This window comes from Anthonomus grandis, chromosome 12 (genome assembly GCF_022605725.1).
Source record: "Anthonomus grandis grandis chromosome 12, icAntGran1.3, whole genome shotgun sequence".
NCBI classification, from domain to species: domain Eukaryota; kingdom Metazoa; phylum Arthropoda; class Insecta; order Coleoptera; family Curculionidae; genus Anthonomus; species Anthonomus grandis.
The window spans coordinates 1453176-1468408 of record NC_065557.1 but is presented as its reverse complement, the minus strand read 5'-3'; the positions used below and the strand labels follow the sequence as shown (position 1 = coordinate 1468408).

At 31.1% G+C, this 15233-nt stretch overlaps 1 protein-coding gene across 3 annotated transcripts in view; it reads left to right on the top strand.

Annotated features, from left to right (window-relative positions):
- The window catches only part of LOC126742998 (probable G-protein coupled receptor frpr-1), a 35033-nt gene extending 20402 nt beyond the window's left edge, over positions 1-14631 (top strand). Inside the window, exons 2-8 of one of the 3 annotated variants that reach the window (XM_050449900.1) lie at positions 9507-9547; positions 9603-9725; positions 13296-13463; positions 13517-13700; positions 13752-13911; positions 13966-14256; positions 14304-14631. In XM_050449900.1, coding sequence (XP_050305857.1) covers positions 9507-9547; positions 9603-9725; positions 13296-13463; positions 13517-13700; positions 13752-13911; positions 13966-14256; positions 14304-14606 — 1270 coding nt within the window. In that variant the 3' untranslated portion in view covers positions 14607-14631. Of the gene's footprint in view, positions 1-9167; positions 9548-9602; positions 9726-13295; positions 13464-13516; positions 13701-13751; positions 13912-13965; positions 14257-14303 lie in introns of all 3 variants that reach the window. The other 2 variants (XM_050449899.1, XM_050449901.1) reach the window with 2 other exon arrangements.
- The last annotated feature ends 602 nt before the right edge of the window (positions 14632-15233 follow it).

Sequence of the window (15233 nt, the reverse complement as noted above, 5' to 3'; positions counted from 1 at the left end):
GGGGTCATTTGCGCAGACAACGTCTCAGATCACAACTTGGTTTTCTGTGAACTAAATTTAAACAGGGTACCCATAGTTCCTAAACTAATTGAGTACAGGTGCTTTAAAAATTTTAATAACCAACTTTCTTTGCAGGATTTATATTTAATACCATGGGATAGCATTTTATATCAAAATAATATCGATAGTAAGCTAGTCATTTAACATTTGTAGAGATAAAAATAATACCAATATTCCGGAACACCTGTCTGATTCAAATCAAATTAACATCTTTTTTTCTCAATTTCTTCAAAATTCTACAGATTGTGATGAACAAATTCAGTGTTATAATAATGGTGTATTTGATAATAGCCTGCATTTCACACTTAATCTTGCAACTGTTGAAGATGTAAGTAGAATTTTAAATAGTATTAAGTCTAATGCGACTGGTGTGGATCAGATTTCACCAAAAATGTTAAGGTATTATAGCCCCTTTATTGATAAGTAATAAATTGTTGTATAGAAGCTCACTATTTCCCCGATCAATGGAAAATTTCGATTGGTAAACCCTTATCAAAAGTTGATAGCCCAGAAAATTATAACGACTAAGGCGCGTTATAAGTATACTTCCAGTACTTTCAAAAATATTTGAAAAGGTACTTTATCATCAGATGGTTTGTTATTTTATTGATAATGACATTATTCCGGCTACGCAATGTGGCTTTAGGGAGAACTTTGGTACCTCTAAACGTACTGGATGATATAATGGACGCTATTGATAAGCAACAGATTTCTATTCTGCTACTTGTTGCTGTTTTGCTTTTACTAGCTAAGCTTAAATATTATGGCTTTTCAATGGAGCCTATACAGTTAATTGAGTCTTATTTGAATAATAGATTTCAGACAATATTTACAAATAATTCTTATTCTAATCAGGCTCACATTTTGTCTGGAGTGCCCCAGGGTTCTGTCCTGGGACCACTGCTTTTCCTTGTATATACAGCAGACATTCTTAAGTCCTTAAAAGTTTGTAAGGTGCAAGCGTTTGCTGATAATACGCAGATATATAAAACTTTCAAACCTGAAAATTTTAAAGAAGCGGAGACTGGTATAAACAATGACTTAAATATATTAAATCGTTCTCGATTTTTTTTTATTTTACAAATCGAAAGAAAAACACCTATAAAGTAAATTCCCAAATTTTTAGATTTTTATTCCTACTTTTAACCTCTTAAAAAAATTAACAAAGTTGGTCCACGCGAAAACGGGGCGGAGCTTCGGGTGATGTCCAGAAACAGTGGAAATCGAATTAAAAAACGTGTTTGTTTAGTCTGTTGCGAGTATTCGTGTGGTGTTTTCTGTTCTGTAACTTTTTTTAATTTAATTTCTGGTGTACCATGAGTGACAAAAAAACTACGAGGAAATATTGTATTGTACCTGAGTGTCCTAATACCTCAAAAAATGCCCCTGAGAAACTATTTATAAACGTGCCTTCTGATCCTACAGCTAGGAAGGTTTGGCAAAAAGCTATGCGTCGAGAAGTTTTTGTTTCTAGTAAATCACACGTTTATTGTTGTGAGGATCATTTTGATGTAAGTTAAAGTTTGCGATGATAACGCAGAATAAAAAATATTTTATATCTTCAACCTCTTTTAGGTAAAAGAAGACATAGAAAATTATATTTATTTAAAAACTATGAAAAAAGGTAATATTCTTATTAAGCCAAATGTAGTACCGAGATTTTTTGATTGCCAAAAAAGTCGAGTAACAGCACATAAAGCGAAACAGTCGAAGTTTTTACAAAATAAAGAACAGCGGTCTTTGATTCATAGTTTACTACTTCCTGGGACTTCTGCTGAAATCGAGGATGTTGAGCAAGAAGATAACGTGACAAGCGAAACAGAACCGACTCAAAAAGATGTAGGCATTCAAGTTTTATTTAAGGTAGAAAGTCGCAGCAAGGGAATTCAATGTATGCCAGATGATTTGGTGCCAGTGGAAAAAGAGAAGAAAAAAAGAAAATGTGCATTTAAGCAAAATGATTCGAAGATAATGCGGTTTGCTGAAAAAAATAATTCTATCTCTATTTCCACTAGCGGCTCTACGTCCACATTTAGCTTGTCACAGCTAAGTATGTCGGATTCTGACAATACGCAATATATGGAGAATATGGACTTTTTAGAAGAAATACGAAAAAGATCTACGGTTTTAATAGAAAGAAATCCAAAACTTTATATAGGTATTCCTAGCCATTCATTGTTTATTGTAAATATTCTAGCGCAAAAATGTAAATTAGATAGATTAGATATTTTTTTAACTTTCAAAAAGATAAAACTAAATTTATCCTATAGAATATTAGCTGACGATTTTGGCATACAAGTTGCTAGGGTATGTAATATTATTCAAAAAACTATACCTTTATTAGCAGGTTACCTTTATCCATTTGTGCAATGATGTCCAAGAAAAACTTCCTATTCCCTTTAGGCATAGATATAAAAATGTTCAATGTATTATTGACTGTTTTGAAATACCGATACAAAAACCAAGCAACCCAATACTACAGTCTCTTTCATGGTCAGAATATAAAGGTTGTAACACTATGAAATATTTAATAGCATGTACACCAAATGGTTTTATTTCTTACATTTCTAGTGGCTTTGGTGGTAGAACTACTGATAAAATGATAGTTGAAGAATCAACTTTTTTGGCAAAATTAGATCCAGGGGCTCAAGTAATGGCCGACAGAGGGTTTAAGCATCTCGAAAATCAACTTTTAGCCAATAATAATCAACTGGTTAGACCACCATCTGTTTCATCAAGTCAAAAAAGTTCGAAGAATGAAGTTACAGAATCAAAAAGAATTGCAAGCTTAAGAATACATGTTGAACGAGTGATTTCTCGAATAAGGGAATTTTCCATTCTTCAACCTCATGCTAGTGTTCATTTAAGTTTAGTTAAATATTTTGATTTAATAGTGCAAATAGTTTGTGGAATTATTAATTTACAAGATTATTTAGTGAAATAAGTACACAGAGTAATATTTTACATTATTTTATTAAAAATGTTTTCCAACCAAAATTTTATTACAGATTTCACAAGTTTTTCATCAAAATCACAATGTTTTAGTGTAATTTTTTTTGATTTTTCAAAATCGGGATGTGAGATGACAAAAATTCCATGCGCTCTATTACTAAGATACATTTGTATCTGAATTTGATACAAGTATTTTTTCTTAATATTTCCGTCGGAATCTATGTAATTTAAACATGATTTTTCGGTTGTTGGACTTTTAATTTCAACTACAGATGTACTATTTATAGCATCAGGAGAGGCACCTATTAGAGGATTTTCTTGAGAAAGAAATATACCTGCTTTCGAGAATTTTTGCCCCATTTGGTTTTCCAATACTTTTAAAATGTCAGTTTCCAGATTTAATCCCCTCTTCATTGCTTTTGTTTGAAAAAGTTTTGCCCCTAAAATGCTTTCGACTAAACATCCATCTAAAACTCGACATCTGGTCACAGCATAAGCCTTTGATGCAGTAATTCGCCCATATCTCATTTCTTGCCAAATATTGCTCTCACTCTGTTTTCTAGTATCTTTTTCTACATCTAAAATTAACTGATTTTTCATTTTTGTTTTAATAAATTCAACAAAGCATGTTGAGCTTATTTCTGCTTGTAATGAATTTTTGTATGAAATTGCTAAGCTATGGATTGAACGATCCGAATATTTATCAATGTTTTCATATCGCATTAAGGTATTTTCAATTTTCTGCCTTTTAGCTGTATATATATATTCTTGTAGTACCGAATCATTATACACCGCTTTAATTTCTTTTCCAAAATCAGATGATGAAATAAATTTTTTTGTTATCGGAGCAGATGATAACTTTGACTTTTTCCAATAACATACTTTTTCTGTTGGAGAAGGTTCTTCACTACGTCGATGCAACCACATCAAAAATGCTACTTCATGTTTACATCCTCCTTCTGACGCTGCACAGCCCTGACATTTTGCTTCCATTACTTCTTTTTCATTAGTGTTAATAACACAGAACACGTCGTAATTTTTTGACTTTATTTTATGTTCTGGCGTAATTTTAGCTTTTAGTTCACAAAGTACTCCTTGCTGTTTGACTTGTACATATCCAATGGCATTATCACCATAGTCTTTTCTACCAGACCTGAAATTAATGGTTTTCCTATCAAATCGGAAGATTTATTTTAAATAAATAAATAAATAAATATTATTGTCTTTATTAGTACCAAAAATGTACATAGGCGAAGTCTAGCCAAAGCTAATCTACCTAACCCAATACACTTATTACAAAATAAATTATTTTAAATACGTAGATAGCAATTTAATAAATTATCCAAAAAGAAATAATTATAATAATAACAATAAATAAATATAGTTTAAAAAAACACGCTTTTAGAGCATATCAAACTAAAAAGTAAAAAATAATTTTTTATATAAGCTGAAAACAATAATAAACGGAAAATACTAGTAAAAAAGCGTGAAAAAAGCGTGGGGCGCTTTGTGCCATATTTTTTTTTTCATATATCGAGCAACCCACTCTTTTTTCACATTAATACTAGTATTTATGTGAAAAAAGCGCAGTATAGTCGCCAGCGCCAAACTTTCCAAGTTATTTTGTTATCTTACTTAAAATGAGACGCCCGGTACCTATCACTCTTTACTCTATTATTTTTACCTATTACTATAGTGGTATATTATACCTATAACTTGACTACTTACCTTATCAATTTTATTCCACGCATTTCTGAACTTATAAAGTATTTATTTTTATTAAAATAATCCAGCACCATGAACATATCTACTTCTGGCAAATTCCCAGAATCTGCCTTTATGAAGCCTCTTGCGACTGAAAACATTGCACAAAACTCCACTAATCAAAACAATAGTTTAACTAATAATAATAATGTTTTATTACATTTAGGCATCAAACATAATAGACCCTTTTTTATAGCGGCGAACTAGATAATAACAAATAATAACATCAAAAATCGGCCGCCCGCAGAGAGCTGCTGCGGCATGACGTCAAAAATGGAGGGAGCGGCTTTTACGGATATTCAATATTTAACGTCGAATATCTAAAGATTGGATATACATAGAAAGCTGAAATTTTTACAGTTTATTTAGGATGTTAAGTGTTGTTGAATTCTATGAACAAAATTGCGAAAAAAAAAGTCGGCAACAAGCCCATTATCTAAAAAACATAATTTAAAATTAAATTCCTCAAAGTCTTGTTTTATGGTTTTTGGAAATACAAGTGTAATAAATGTTCATGTGGAGGGCTCTAAGCTTTCGGTTGTTGAAACTGCCAAAAATTTGGGCATTGTGATGGACAGTAAGTTGAGATTCAGGGAGCATGTTAAAAAAATTGTTCAAAAATCGTTTGCAGCTTTAAAACTCTTATATAGTAATAGAGATATTCTAGATGTGAGGCCATGGTGCCCTCTTATTTTAACTACTGTGATTATGTTTATGGTTTTTGCTTAGATAATGATTGTAAAATGCGCATAAAAAAAATTCAAAATGCCTGTATCAGATTGGTTTATGGCTTACGTAAGTATGATCATATTTCGCAATATTTTTTGATAAAAATCATTAGCAGCCCAAAGGCACCTGCGACTATAAGGAATCGATTGTTGTTGTTTAGAGCAAATGTACACGGGGTAAATGTTAGAGCTAGAAATAAGTTAACCATGCCAATCCATGGGAGTGCTATGTTTCAACGATCGTTTTCTTACAATGCTGTTCAGTGCTACAATAAAATACCTGCAGAATTTGTTGACCTTCGTGCAGATAAATTTAGGAGGAAATATAAAATTGTTCTTATGAATATTCAAAACAATTCTCTTACTGTTTAATATGTATCAAATTTGCTATTTTTTATAGAAGAAGAAAACTTTTTTGTGTTACATTATAATTGGGAATATTTGTTTACATATAAGATGTTGTTATATATACTTCGAATACACTTTGATCTGGTTCAGTGGAGTAGCTATATAAAGCTAGACTGCGCCAGGTTCAGGTACTTTGTTTTTTTTTTTGTATAAAGTTTGTAATGAATTTGAATAATAAAAGACATTTATTATTATTATTATTCTTATTATTATTATTATTATTATATTTAATAGTTCGTAAATATCCAGGTATTTCTAATAATTCTACTATTTACTTCCAGGCAGTTGAAATCATATTTTATTTCATACAAGAAGTTTAAAAAGAGCCTTTTTAATTCTTAAACATACTTTAACTGCCTGGAATATTTTTTTCTATTAGTTCCTACATTTCTAGACATCTGGAATAATTCTAAGTTGTACTTCAGCCACTAAAAATTAATTTTAATAAAATGATATTAATAGAATCACATGAAATGATAGAATTGTTACGTCTCTATTAGTATGTGCAATTTTGGCGCCCAACACGTGGGGCTTAAATTTTAAGTTTTTTGCTTGTAAATCGAAAACGATCGAATTGTCCAAAGCATATTTTTACGAATTTTCAAAATTGTAACTAAATAAGTTTTTAAATTTCCTGAAAAACTCATTTGCTCTTACTTAAAACACACCTCAACTGCCTGGAATGTTTTTCAATTATTATCCAAACAATTCGTAAATATCCAGGTATTTCAAATAATTCTATATTCACTTCCAGGCAGTTGAAATAATTTTTTATATCGTACAAGAAGTTTAAAGAGAGCCTTTTTAGTTCTTGAACACAGATTTGCTGAAAATTTTTCAGATTTTTTCACTTAAAACACACTTCAACTGCCTGGAATATTTTTTCCTATTAGTTTTTAAATTTCAAGACATCTGGAATAATCTGGAAAGTTGTATTCCAAGCACTAAAAATTAATTTTAATAAAATGATACCGATAGAATCACATGAAATGTTAAATCTCTATTGGTATGTGCAATTTTGGCGCCCAACACGTAGGGTTAATTTTTTTGAGTTTTTTGCTTGTAACTCGAAACTTGCGAAAAAATTCCTAAATAAAAATTAATCCTTATTAGATTTCCTAAAAGTCTTATTCCAGGTATTTCTTAGCTAATGCATACGGTTTTTCAGTTACCTGCAGTCAAAAATTGTTTTTGTGTTCTGCTTTTAATTCAAAAATGAAACAAAAAGATCGTTTTTTTTTCCAGATACAATGTGTATTTTAAAAAACGCTGAAATAGGTGTTTAGTCAAATTATCCAAATTTTTGAAATAAAATTTAGTACAATTAAGATACATTTAATACATTTAAGTACAATTAAGAAAAAAACTTTTTCTTCAAAAATAATGTTTTTCTTAAAATGCTGTACATATTTTAAGAAACGCTGAAATAGGTATTCAGTGAAATTGTCCAAAAAATATTTGTACAAATTTTCAAAACTGTATTTGATCAATTTCTTGAGATATGAACATTTTGTACAATTACCAGTTGAGATTTTTTTTTAAAAGCCACATTTTTGTAAAAAAAAATAATTTTTCACATTTCTGGAATAAATATTGGATAAAAGAGAAAATCATTTTGAGTACTATCAAATGCCTTTGATAAGTCATAAAATATAGCACCAAGCCTTTTTTTTCTGATAATAAAATAAAAAGTTTAATAATTTTCCACTACATAAATCTGTCATAAAGAAAAATTAAAATACTGAATGTACCAGGGACCCGTAATATTTATTTTATAACCCTGGAAGACCTAAATGTAATGCATATAAAATTACTCTAATGATATAAATAAAAAATGTTTTTCAGGGATCTATTATATTTACCAAGCTTTCCAGATTTATGCACTAATTTTTTAAATGTTTTACATTTAATTGATCATATTTTCCAGGTATTGAAATCATTTTTTAAAGGGGGTCACACTCTTGGAAGAACTGACCTTTTAAAGTAATTTTCAGGCATTTGGTCTAATAATTATTATATTACAGGAATTTAAAGAAAGTTCTAATTTAAGGGAAATATCTGGAGAAAATTCCAATGTCCTTGAAAACAGGAAATTATCTCAAAAGCCTGGAAGATATGTAATATAGAGCTCCATAATCCTGGAAAATATTTTTCTTTAAATGTTGCAAGTTTGGAAAATTATTTTTAATACCTGGAGAGTGTAAAAAACTGAATAATTATTTCAAATTCCGGAAATAAACAAATTACCTTAGGGCTTAAGATAATATTTCGAATGCATAAAAGCAATGAATAAAATAAAAACTCGTGTACATCATTATATAAGAAACGCTGAAACAGTTCATCAATTTCCAGGTATTTGGTATAATTATATATTTTATTCCAGGCAGTTTAAATAATTGTTGATGAGAATACTAGAATTGTAAAATCTCTATTATAACATGGAATTTTGGCGCCCAACAACTTTTGAATTTTTTGCTTGTTACTGTCTCAAATTCTTGAATAAAAATGTAAATAAAAAATGTTATAAATATTCTTATATAAGATTTTCTAAAAGTTTTATTCTAGGGCATACGGTTTTTGAGTTATCCGCTATCAAAAATAGGGTTTTCCTTATTAATTTTTCCTAATAAGCAGGCAGGTGTGCCAGTTCGAGGCCTACACTTATACTATACGACTAATTATTGCATAATTTAGAGCGTTTATTGTTTTCAAAAAATTCATACCATAGAATTATTGTTAAATGCCTATTAGTATGTTGAATTTTGGCGCCCAACATGTGGATCTCAATTTTTAGGAGTTTTTTGCTTGTAACTCAAAAACGAGGCTTCACAGCGAAAAAATTCCTAAATAAAAATGAATCCTTGTAAGGTTTTCTAAAAGTTTTATTCGAAGTATTTTTTAGCTAAGGCATCAGGTTTTTGAGTTATCTGGTGTCAAAAATTGTGTTTACCTTTAATTCTCGTCTGTGCTTTAAATTCAAAAATTAAGTAAAAATATTGTTTTTTCAGCATCCAATGTGTTTTTTAAGAAGCGTTGAAATAGGTGTTTAGTCAAATTGTACACATTTTTGAGATTTGATCATTTTGTACAATTAAAAATAAACATTTATTTCCCAAAAAAAAAATTTCCCTAAACACAGACATATTTTAAGAAATACTGGAATATGTATCCAGTCAAATTGTCCAAAGCAGCATATTTGTACAAATTTTCAAAACTATACCTATCTAATCAACTTTTTAACATTTTATAAAATAGAATATGGGAGAAAATTACGTAGATCCAGCTATTAATCGTTCTAAATGACGTTCGTTTCCTCTAATTCTAACCAAACAAGCCCCGATTTATCACAACTACACGGATTACCCATAAATGTATCGAGTACCTGAAGTACTTACATGCAACGAAACGTTATTAATACAAAAACCAACAGAGAGCTTTTTCAAATTAAACAAATAACAAGAGTGTGGTAAGCGCCATTGATTTTTTGATACGTGCGGTTGTTATTACTTGATGACATTCCAGGATCATCTCTCTTAGTATTTAGGGTTTTTTCGATATGAGTTTTTACTTCTTCACGTCAGCGGCTACGTTTAGGGGCGAAGCTGACGTGTGGTCCGACAGTCCCACACCAAGAGGTAAGAAAAAACCGCTTTTTTTTTGTAAATTACATTTTTCAACAAAATATTACAGGGAAGATTTTGTACTCCGTGGTTACACCTATTTTGTGTTGTTTCGGTATATTCGGCAACGTCGTTTCCTTGATGGTTTTAAAGAGGAAGGAACTGGTTGGGTCGGTTTATACATATTTGGCAAGTAAGTGGAAGTTATTCTCTATAGATAACCAATTTTTTTTATTAAAAACGCCCGGACTAATATATTATAGTGACTCATTAATTTGCAATGGGTGCGAGTGAAAGAGAACTAGCGACGCACGCAGTGTCAACTCTCGTTTTATAGTCCAGGCGTTTAATGTACATTTTTTTATCGAAATATTCTTGACCACGTATTTAAATCTAATTTTTTCAGAATTTATTTCAAAACTAGTCGATTACAATTTTTAATCTGAAGAACCAAATTATTTATGGCAAACGCCTGGACTAAGAAATCAGAGCCAAGTCGACCCATTAACTTGCAATGGGTGCGAGTGAGACGAGATTTCATAGTTCATCTGTTTATTGTACATTTTTTCCATGTGACTAATTTTATTGTCCATGTATTTAAATCATGTTTTTTTTATTATAATTTATTTGATCATAAAAATCCATTTTAGTCCGATTAAGTATGAGAAACGCTTGGACTAAGAAATCAACACTAACCTTAACTTGCAATGAGTGTGACTGAGACAGAGATAGTAATGCACTATGTTATTTAAGTTTACTAGAAATTTTTTCATCGCATTATTTTCTCTTTTTTGTCCACATGCTTAAATTACGTTTTTTCAATTTTCTTGTAATTTATTTGAAACTTTATATAAAAGTTCAACTTTGATTAAATTATTTATGAAAAACGCCTGGACTAAAAAATAGAGCTAACGTCGCCACAATGGGTGCGAGTGAGACAGAGATAGCGACGCACCAGTGCCATCTCTCTCATTTTATAGTCCGGGCGTTAATTGTCAATTTTCTTCAGTGCATTATTTAGTCTTGTTTCTTCTTTTTTTTATCCACATATTTTAATTAAATTAATAAAAAAACAAATATGCATCTAATAACTATATTATTTATGATAAAGGCCTGGACTAAAAAAAGATCACTAACATCCACCCTTAACTTGCAATGAGTGCGACTGAGACAGCAGTGCCATCTCTTTTTTGTCCACATGCCTTAATTACGTTTTGTCATTTTTTTTGTAATTTATTTGAAACCTTATAAGAATTTAACTTTAATTAAATCATTTATGAAAAGTGCCTGGACTAAAAAACAGAGCCAACGTCGGCATTTAGCTTGCAATGGGTGCGAGTGAGACAGAGATAGCGACGCACCAGTGTCTCTCGTTTTTTAGTCCGGGCCTTTAACGTACATTTTTTTCATCTCTTTTTATGTAATCATTTTGAAAACTTATAAAAAACACCTGGACTAAGAAAACCGAGTCCACATTGATATTTAGCTTGCAGTGTGTTCGAGTGAGACAAAAATAGCGATACTTCAATGCCATTTCTCTTACTTTATTGTTCAGAGTTAAATGCAAACTTTTTTTTGTCCATATGTTTATACTCTGATTTTTAATTTTTTGCGTAATTTATTTAAAAATTAGTAAGAAAATTAATTTATTTATGAAAAGCGCCTGGACTAAAACAACAAAGTCAACGTTGAGCCTTAACTTATAATAAGTGCGAGTGAAACAGATATATTAAGACACCATTACCGTCTTTATTATCTTATAGTCCAGGCGTTTAATATAAATATTTTTTCTCCTTGCATTTCAACAATTAATCCTACTTCCTTAGTCTATATTTTAGTACAATTTATTTGTAGTTCAATTATTTTATTTGAATATTAATAAAAAATAAACTTTTCAATTATTAATCAGATTATTTTGGAAAAACGCCCGGACTAAGATAACAAAGCCAACTTCGACCCGCAGTTTAAAATGCGTGCGAGTGAGACAGAAAAAGAAATGCACTAAAGGAAACACTTTTATTTTATAGTCCGGGCGTTTAATGTAAATTTTTTCATCTAATTAGTTTTCTCTCTTTTTGTCCCCATATTTCAATTATGTTTTTCTTTGCAAATTACCTAAAAATTAATAAAAAGTCAGATTATTTATAAAAAACGCTTGGACTAAGGTAACATCGTTAACGCTGACTCCTGAACTTGAAATGGGTGCGACTGAGACATAAATAGCAATGCACCAATGAAAACTCTCTCATAGTCCAAGCGTCTAATGTAAATTTTTTAAATTTCATTATTTTTATCTCTTTTTTGCCCACATATTTAAATTTTGTTTTTTTTTTTTAATTGGTAAAAAGTTAACTTTGATCAGATTATTTATGAAAAATGCCCGGACTAAGATAACACAGCCAACTTCGACCCGTAGCTTGAAATGGGTGCGAGTGAGACAAAAATAGCAATGCACCAATGAAAACTCTCTCATTTTATAGTCCAAGCGTCTGATGTACATTTTTTTAATTTCATTATTTTTCTCTCTTTTTTGTCCACATGTTTAAATCATATTTTTTCTTTCTTTTTTGTAATTCACTTAAAAATTATTTATGAACAACGCCTGGACAACATAACATAACACAACCAACTTCGACCCGCAGCTTCAAATGGGTGCGAGTGAGGCAGAAATAGCGATGCACCAGTGAAAACTCTTTCATTTTCTAGTCCAGGCGTCTAATGTACATTTTAACATATTTAAATTATGTTTTTTATTTTTTCTTACAATTTACTTAAAAATTAATAAAAAATCAGATGATATATAAAAAACGCCTGGACTAAGGTAACACAGCCAACTTCGACTCGTAGCTTGAAATAAGTGCGAGTGAGACAGAAATAGCGATGCACCAATGGAAATTCTTTCATTTTATAGTCCAAGCGTCTAAACTGTAAATTTTTTTAATTTCATTATTTTTCTCTCTTTTTTGTCCACATATTTAAATCATGTTTTTCTCTCTTTTAAGTAATTTATTTAAAATTTAATAAAAAATTAACGTAACATCACTAACGTCGACCCATTAACTTGCTATAGATGCGACTGAGACAGAAATAGCGATGCCTTAATACTATCTCTCTCATTTTATAGTTCGGGTGTTTAATGTACATTTTTTATCTCATTTTTTTTTTGTCTAAATGTTTAAATTACGGCTTTTTTGCAACCTTTAATAAAAAAAAACAACCTTGATCAGATTATTTATAAAAAAAACGTAATAAATATAGAAAAATGCTTGGACTAAGATAACATCACCGACGTCGACCTATTAGCTTGCAGTAAGTGTGAGTGAAAAGGAAATAACGATGCACCAGTGCTATCTTTTTTCATTTCATATTTCTTTTTGATTGACCCATTAACTTTCAATGGGTGCCACTGACATAAAGAGAGCGAGGCACCAGTGCCATCTCTCTCGTTTTATAGGCCAGGAGTTTAATGTAGTTTTTTTTAATCGCATCTAGTTTTTCTCTTAACTTCTTATCAGATTTCTTGTTTAATGTTTTTTTTTAATAATAAACAATAAAAAATTACACTACCATTCTTTTATTTAAAACCATATTCATTTTTGTTAAAAACGCCTAGACTAAGGCAACGCTAGACAAAGCCAACCATGAGTGCGAGCGAGAGGAATATACGCCACGTATTTTATTTTGTAGTCCAAGCGTTTTGCATACAAATTTTCAACGTTTTGATGCTTTTTGGTAAGGAAAGTCTTTTTTTTTTTTTAAATAGTTTTGGCATGCGTGGACTTGACAATGTCAATAATTCTCCTATTCGGTGGAATCAGTAGGGGCGTAATGTGGAAATACGGGTGGAACAATTACGATGCCATATTGGGAATATCGTTGGGCTCGGCGGTAAGCACCTTGGGGCAGCTCGCTATAGTAACACTTACCATCGGTAAGTCTTTAATATTAACTTTAATATGGAGAATTAATTTTTGATTTTTTCAGATCGAGTGATTTATTTATGGAACCCGGTGCAATGCACCAAGCCGAAATTTTGCAAACCGAGAGCGGCTAGGAGAAATATGATTTTTTGCCTTTTTGTCGCCCTATTGTCCAGCTTACCTTATTGTTTCGTTTATAAATGGGGCGATAATGGAAGTTTGGAAACCACCCCGTTTTTTGATTCCAGGTGGGTATTAAAAAACTAATTCAATCCATTTATTTGATCGTTTATTTTCAGGTTTTATAAGGCCTTTAACTGGTTTACACTGTTCGCTTTCGCAGTGATTCCCACAATAATTTTACTACTAGGCAACGGATTCCTAATAATGTCCTTACGTAAGGCGAAAATCATCAATAAGAGGTCTAACAAATGTCGCACCAGTAGGTGCAAAAGAAGAGTGAGTAACAACTTACATTCCTCGCAAAAAACCATCAGGAGAGTGTTATTTTAGGACCATACCAATCTGACCATAACCCTTGTGATGATCATAATAATGTTCTTGATAACCAACTTGCCTGAGAGTCTTGTATCCAGGGCGACTGCCATAAATTTACTTTTCAATGGGAATCATACCGCGGCCAATAACGCCGTAACTCTGGAAAATATCCGGCAAGTGTGCACGATTTTAAGTGCCATAGATGTGAACACGAATTTCATTTTTTATTACACCTTTTGCCCGGCATTTTGTAACGCTTTGAAGAACATCTGCAGGTGTAAACAGAGACGACTGTCAAACCTACAGGTAGTATCAATAAAGGGAATGAATTTGAATTAGATTTATATTTGTAGGTGAACGTGTTTGTGCTGAACTCAGCCGATGCCAAACCGAAAAACCTGGAAAGTGAAGAAATTAATAAAAAGGTTCAAAAGGTGCTGGCGATATCCAGAAAGAGCATCGAATCGGCCATCGCGTTCAACTTGGACGTGGACGGAAGCAACAAGGATTTCCAGAGTCACGGATACGCATTTTCTCCTGGAGAGTATGTGGAAATCGAGAACGATTACACGCCTCCCTTCAGTACGATCTTGGAAGAATCATCCGTTAGTAGTAATAGTTCTAGTAAGCAAATGATTTCGAACTATGTCAATTAATGAATGATTAAACGAATTCGAAGTATTGGGAGTATTTTTTTTTCAAAATCCTTGAAAACGGTGAATCCTGGAAGACCTAAATGTTATGCCATTTTTAGATTTTTTCGTGTATAATTCTATTAAATTTAATGGCTCGTACTTTGGTCAAGTCGTTTTTGAGATATCAACAGTTGAAAATTGATCTTTTCACTATTTTCAACTGGCCAAAATATAGTAAGTGACCCACCAAGTTTCTTTAACCTAGGATTCATATATGTAATAATATATAGGATGCTGTAGAAGGTGAATTTCTAAAAAAAAATCCTTGAAAATTAAAGGGTCTATTACAGTTATTGTTTCAAGAATCACACTCAAAAATCGTCACTCTTATATGAGAAAAATTATTTTTTTTAGTACAGGCGCTCCTATATTTTTTTTTCTTTTAAAGCCATAAATTTTTCGTTAAAAATTATTATATTATTTTTATAATTATTATTTTTTTATTCCCTTGTAAAGCAATTACTAATATTTTATAAATAAAAAAAATGTTGACGTGCACTGGTTTGCACTTTGACGATTTACACGAGGACAATTTGTTGTAAGCTAAAAAGAGAGAGAACATGGTGAATTCTAGTGACTATCAAACGT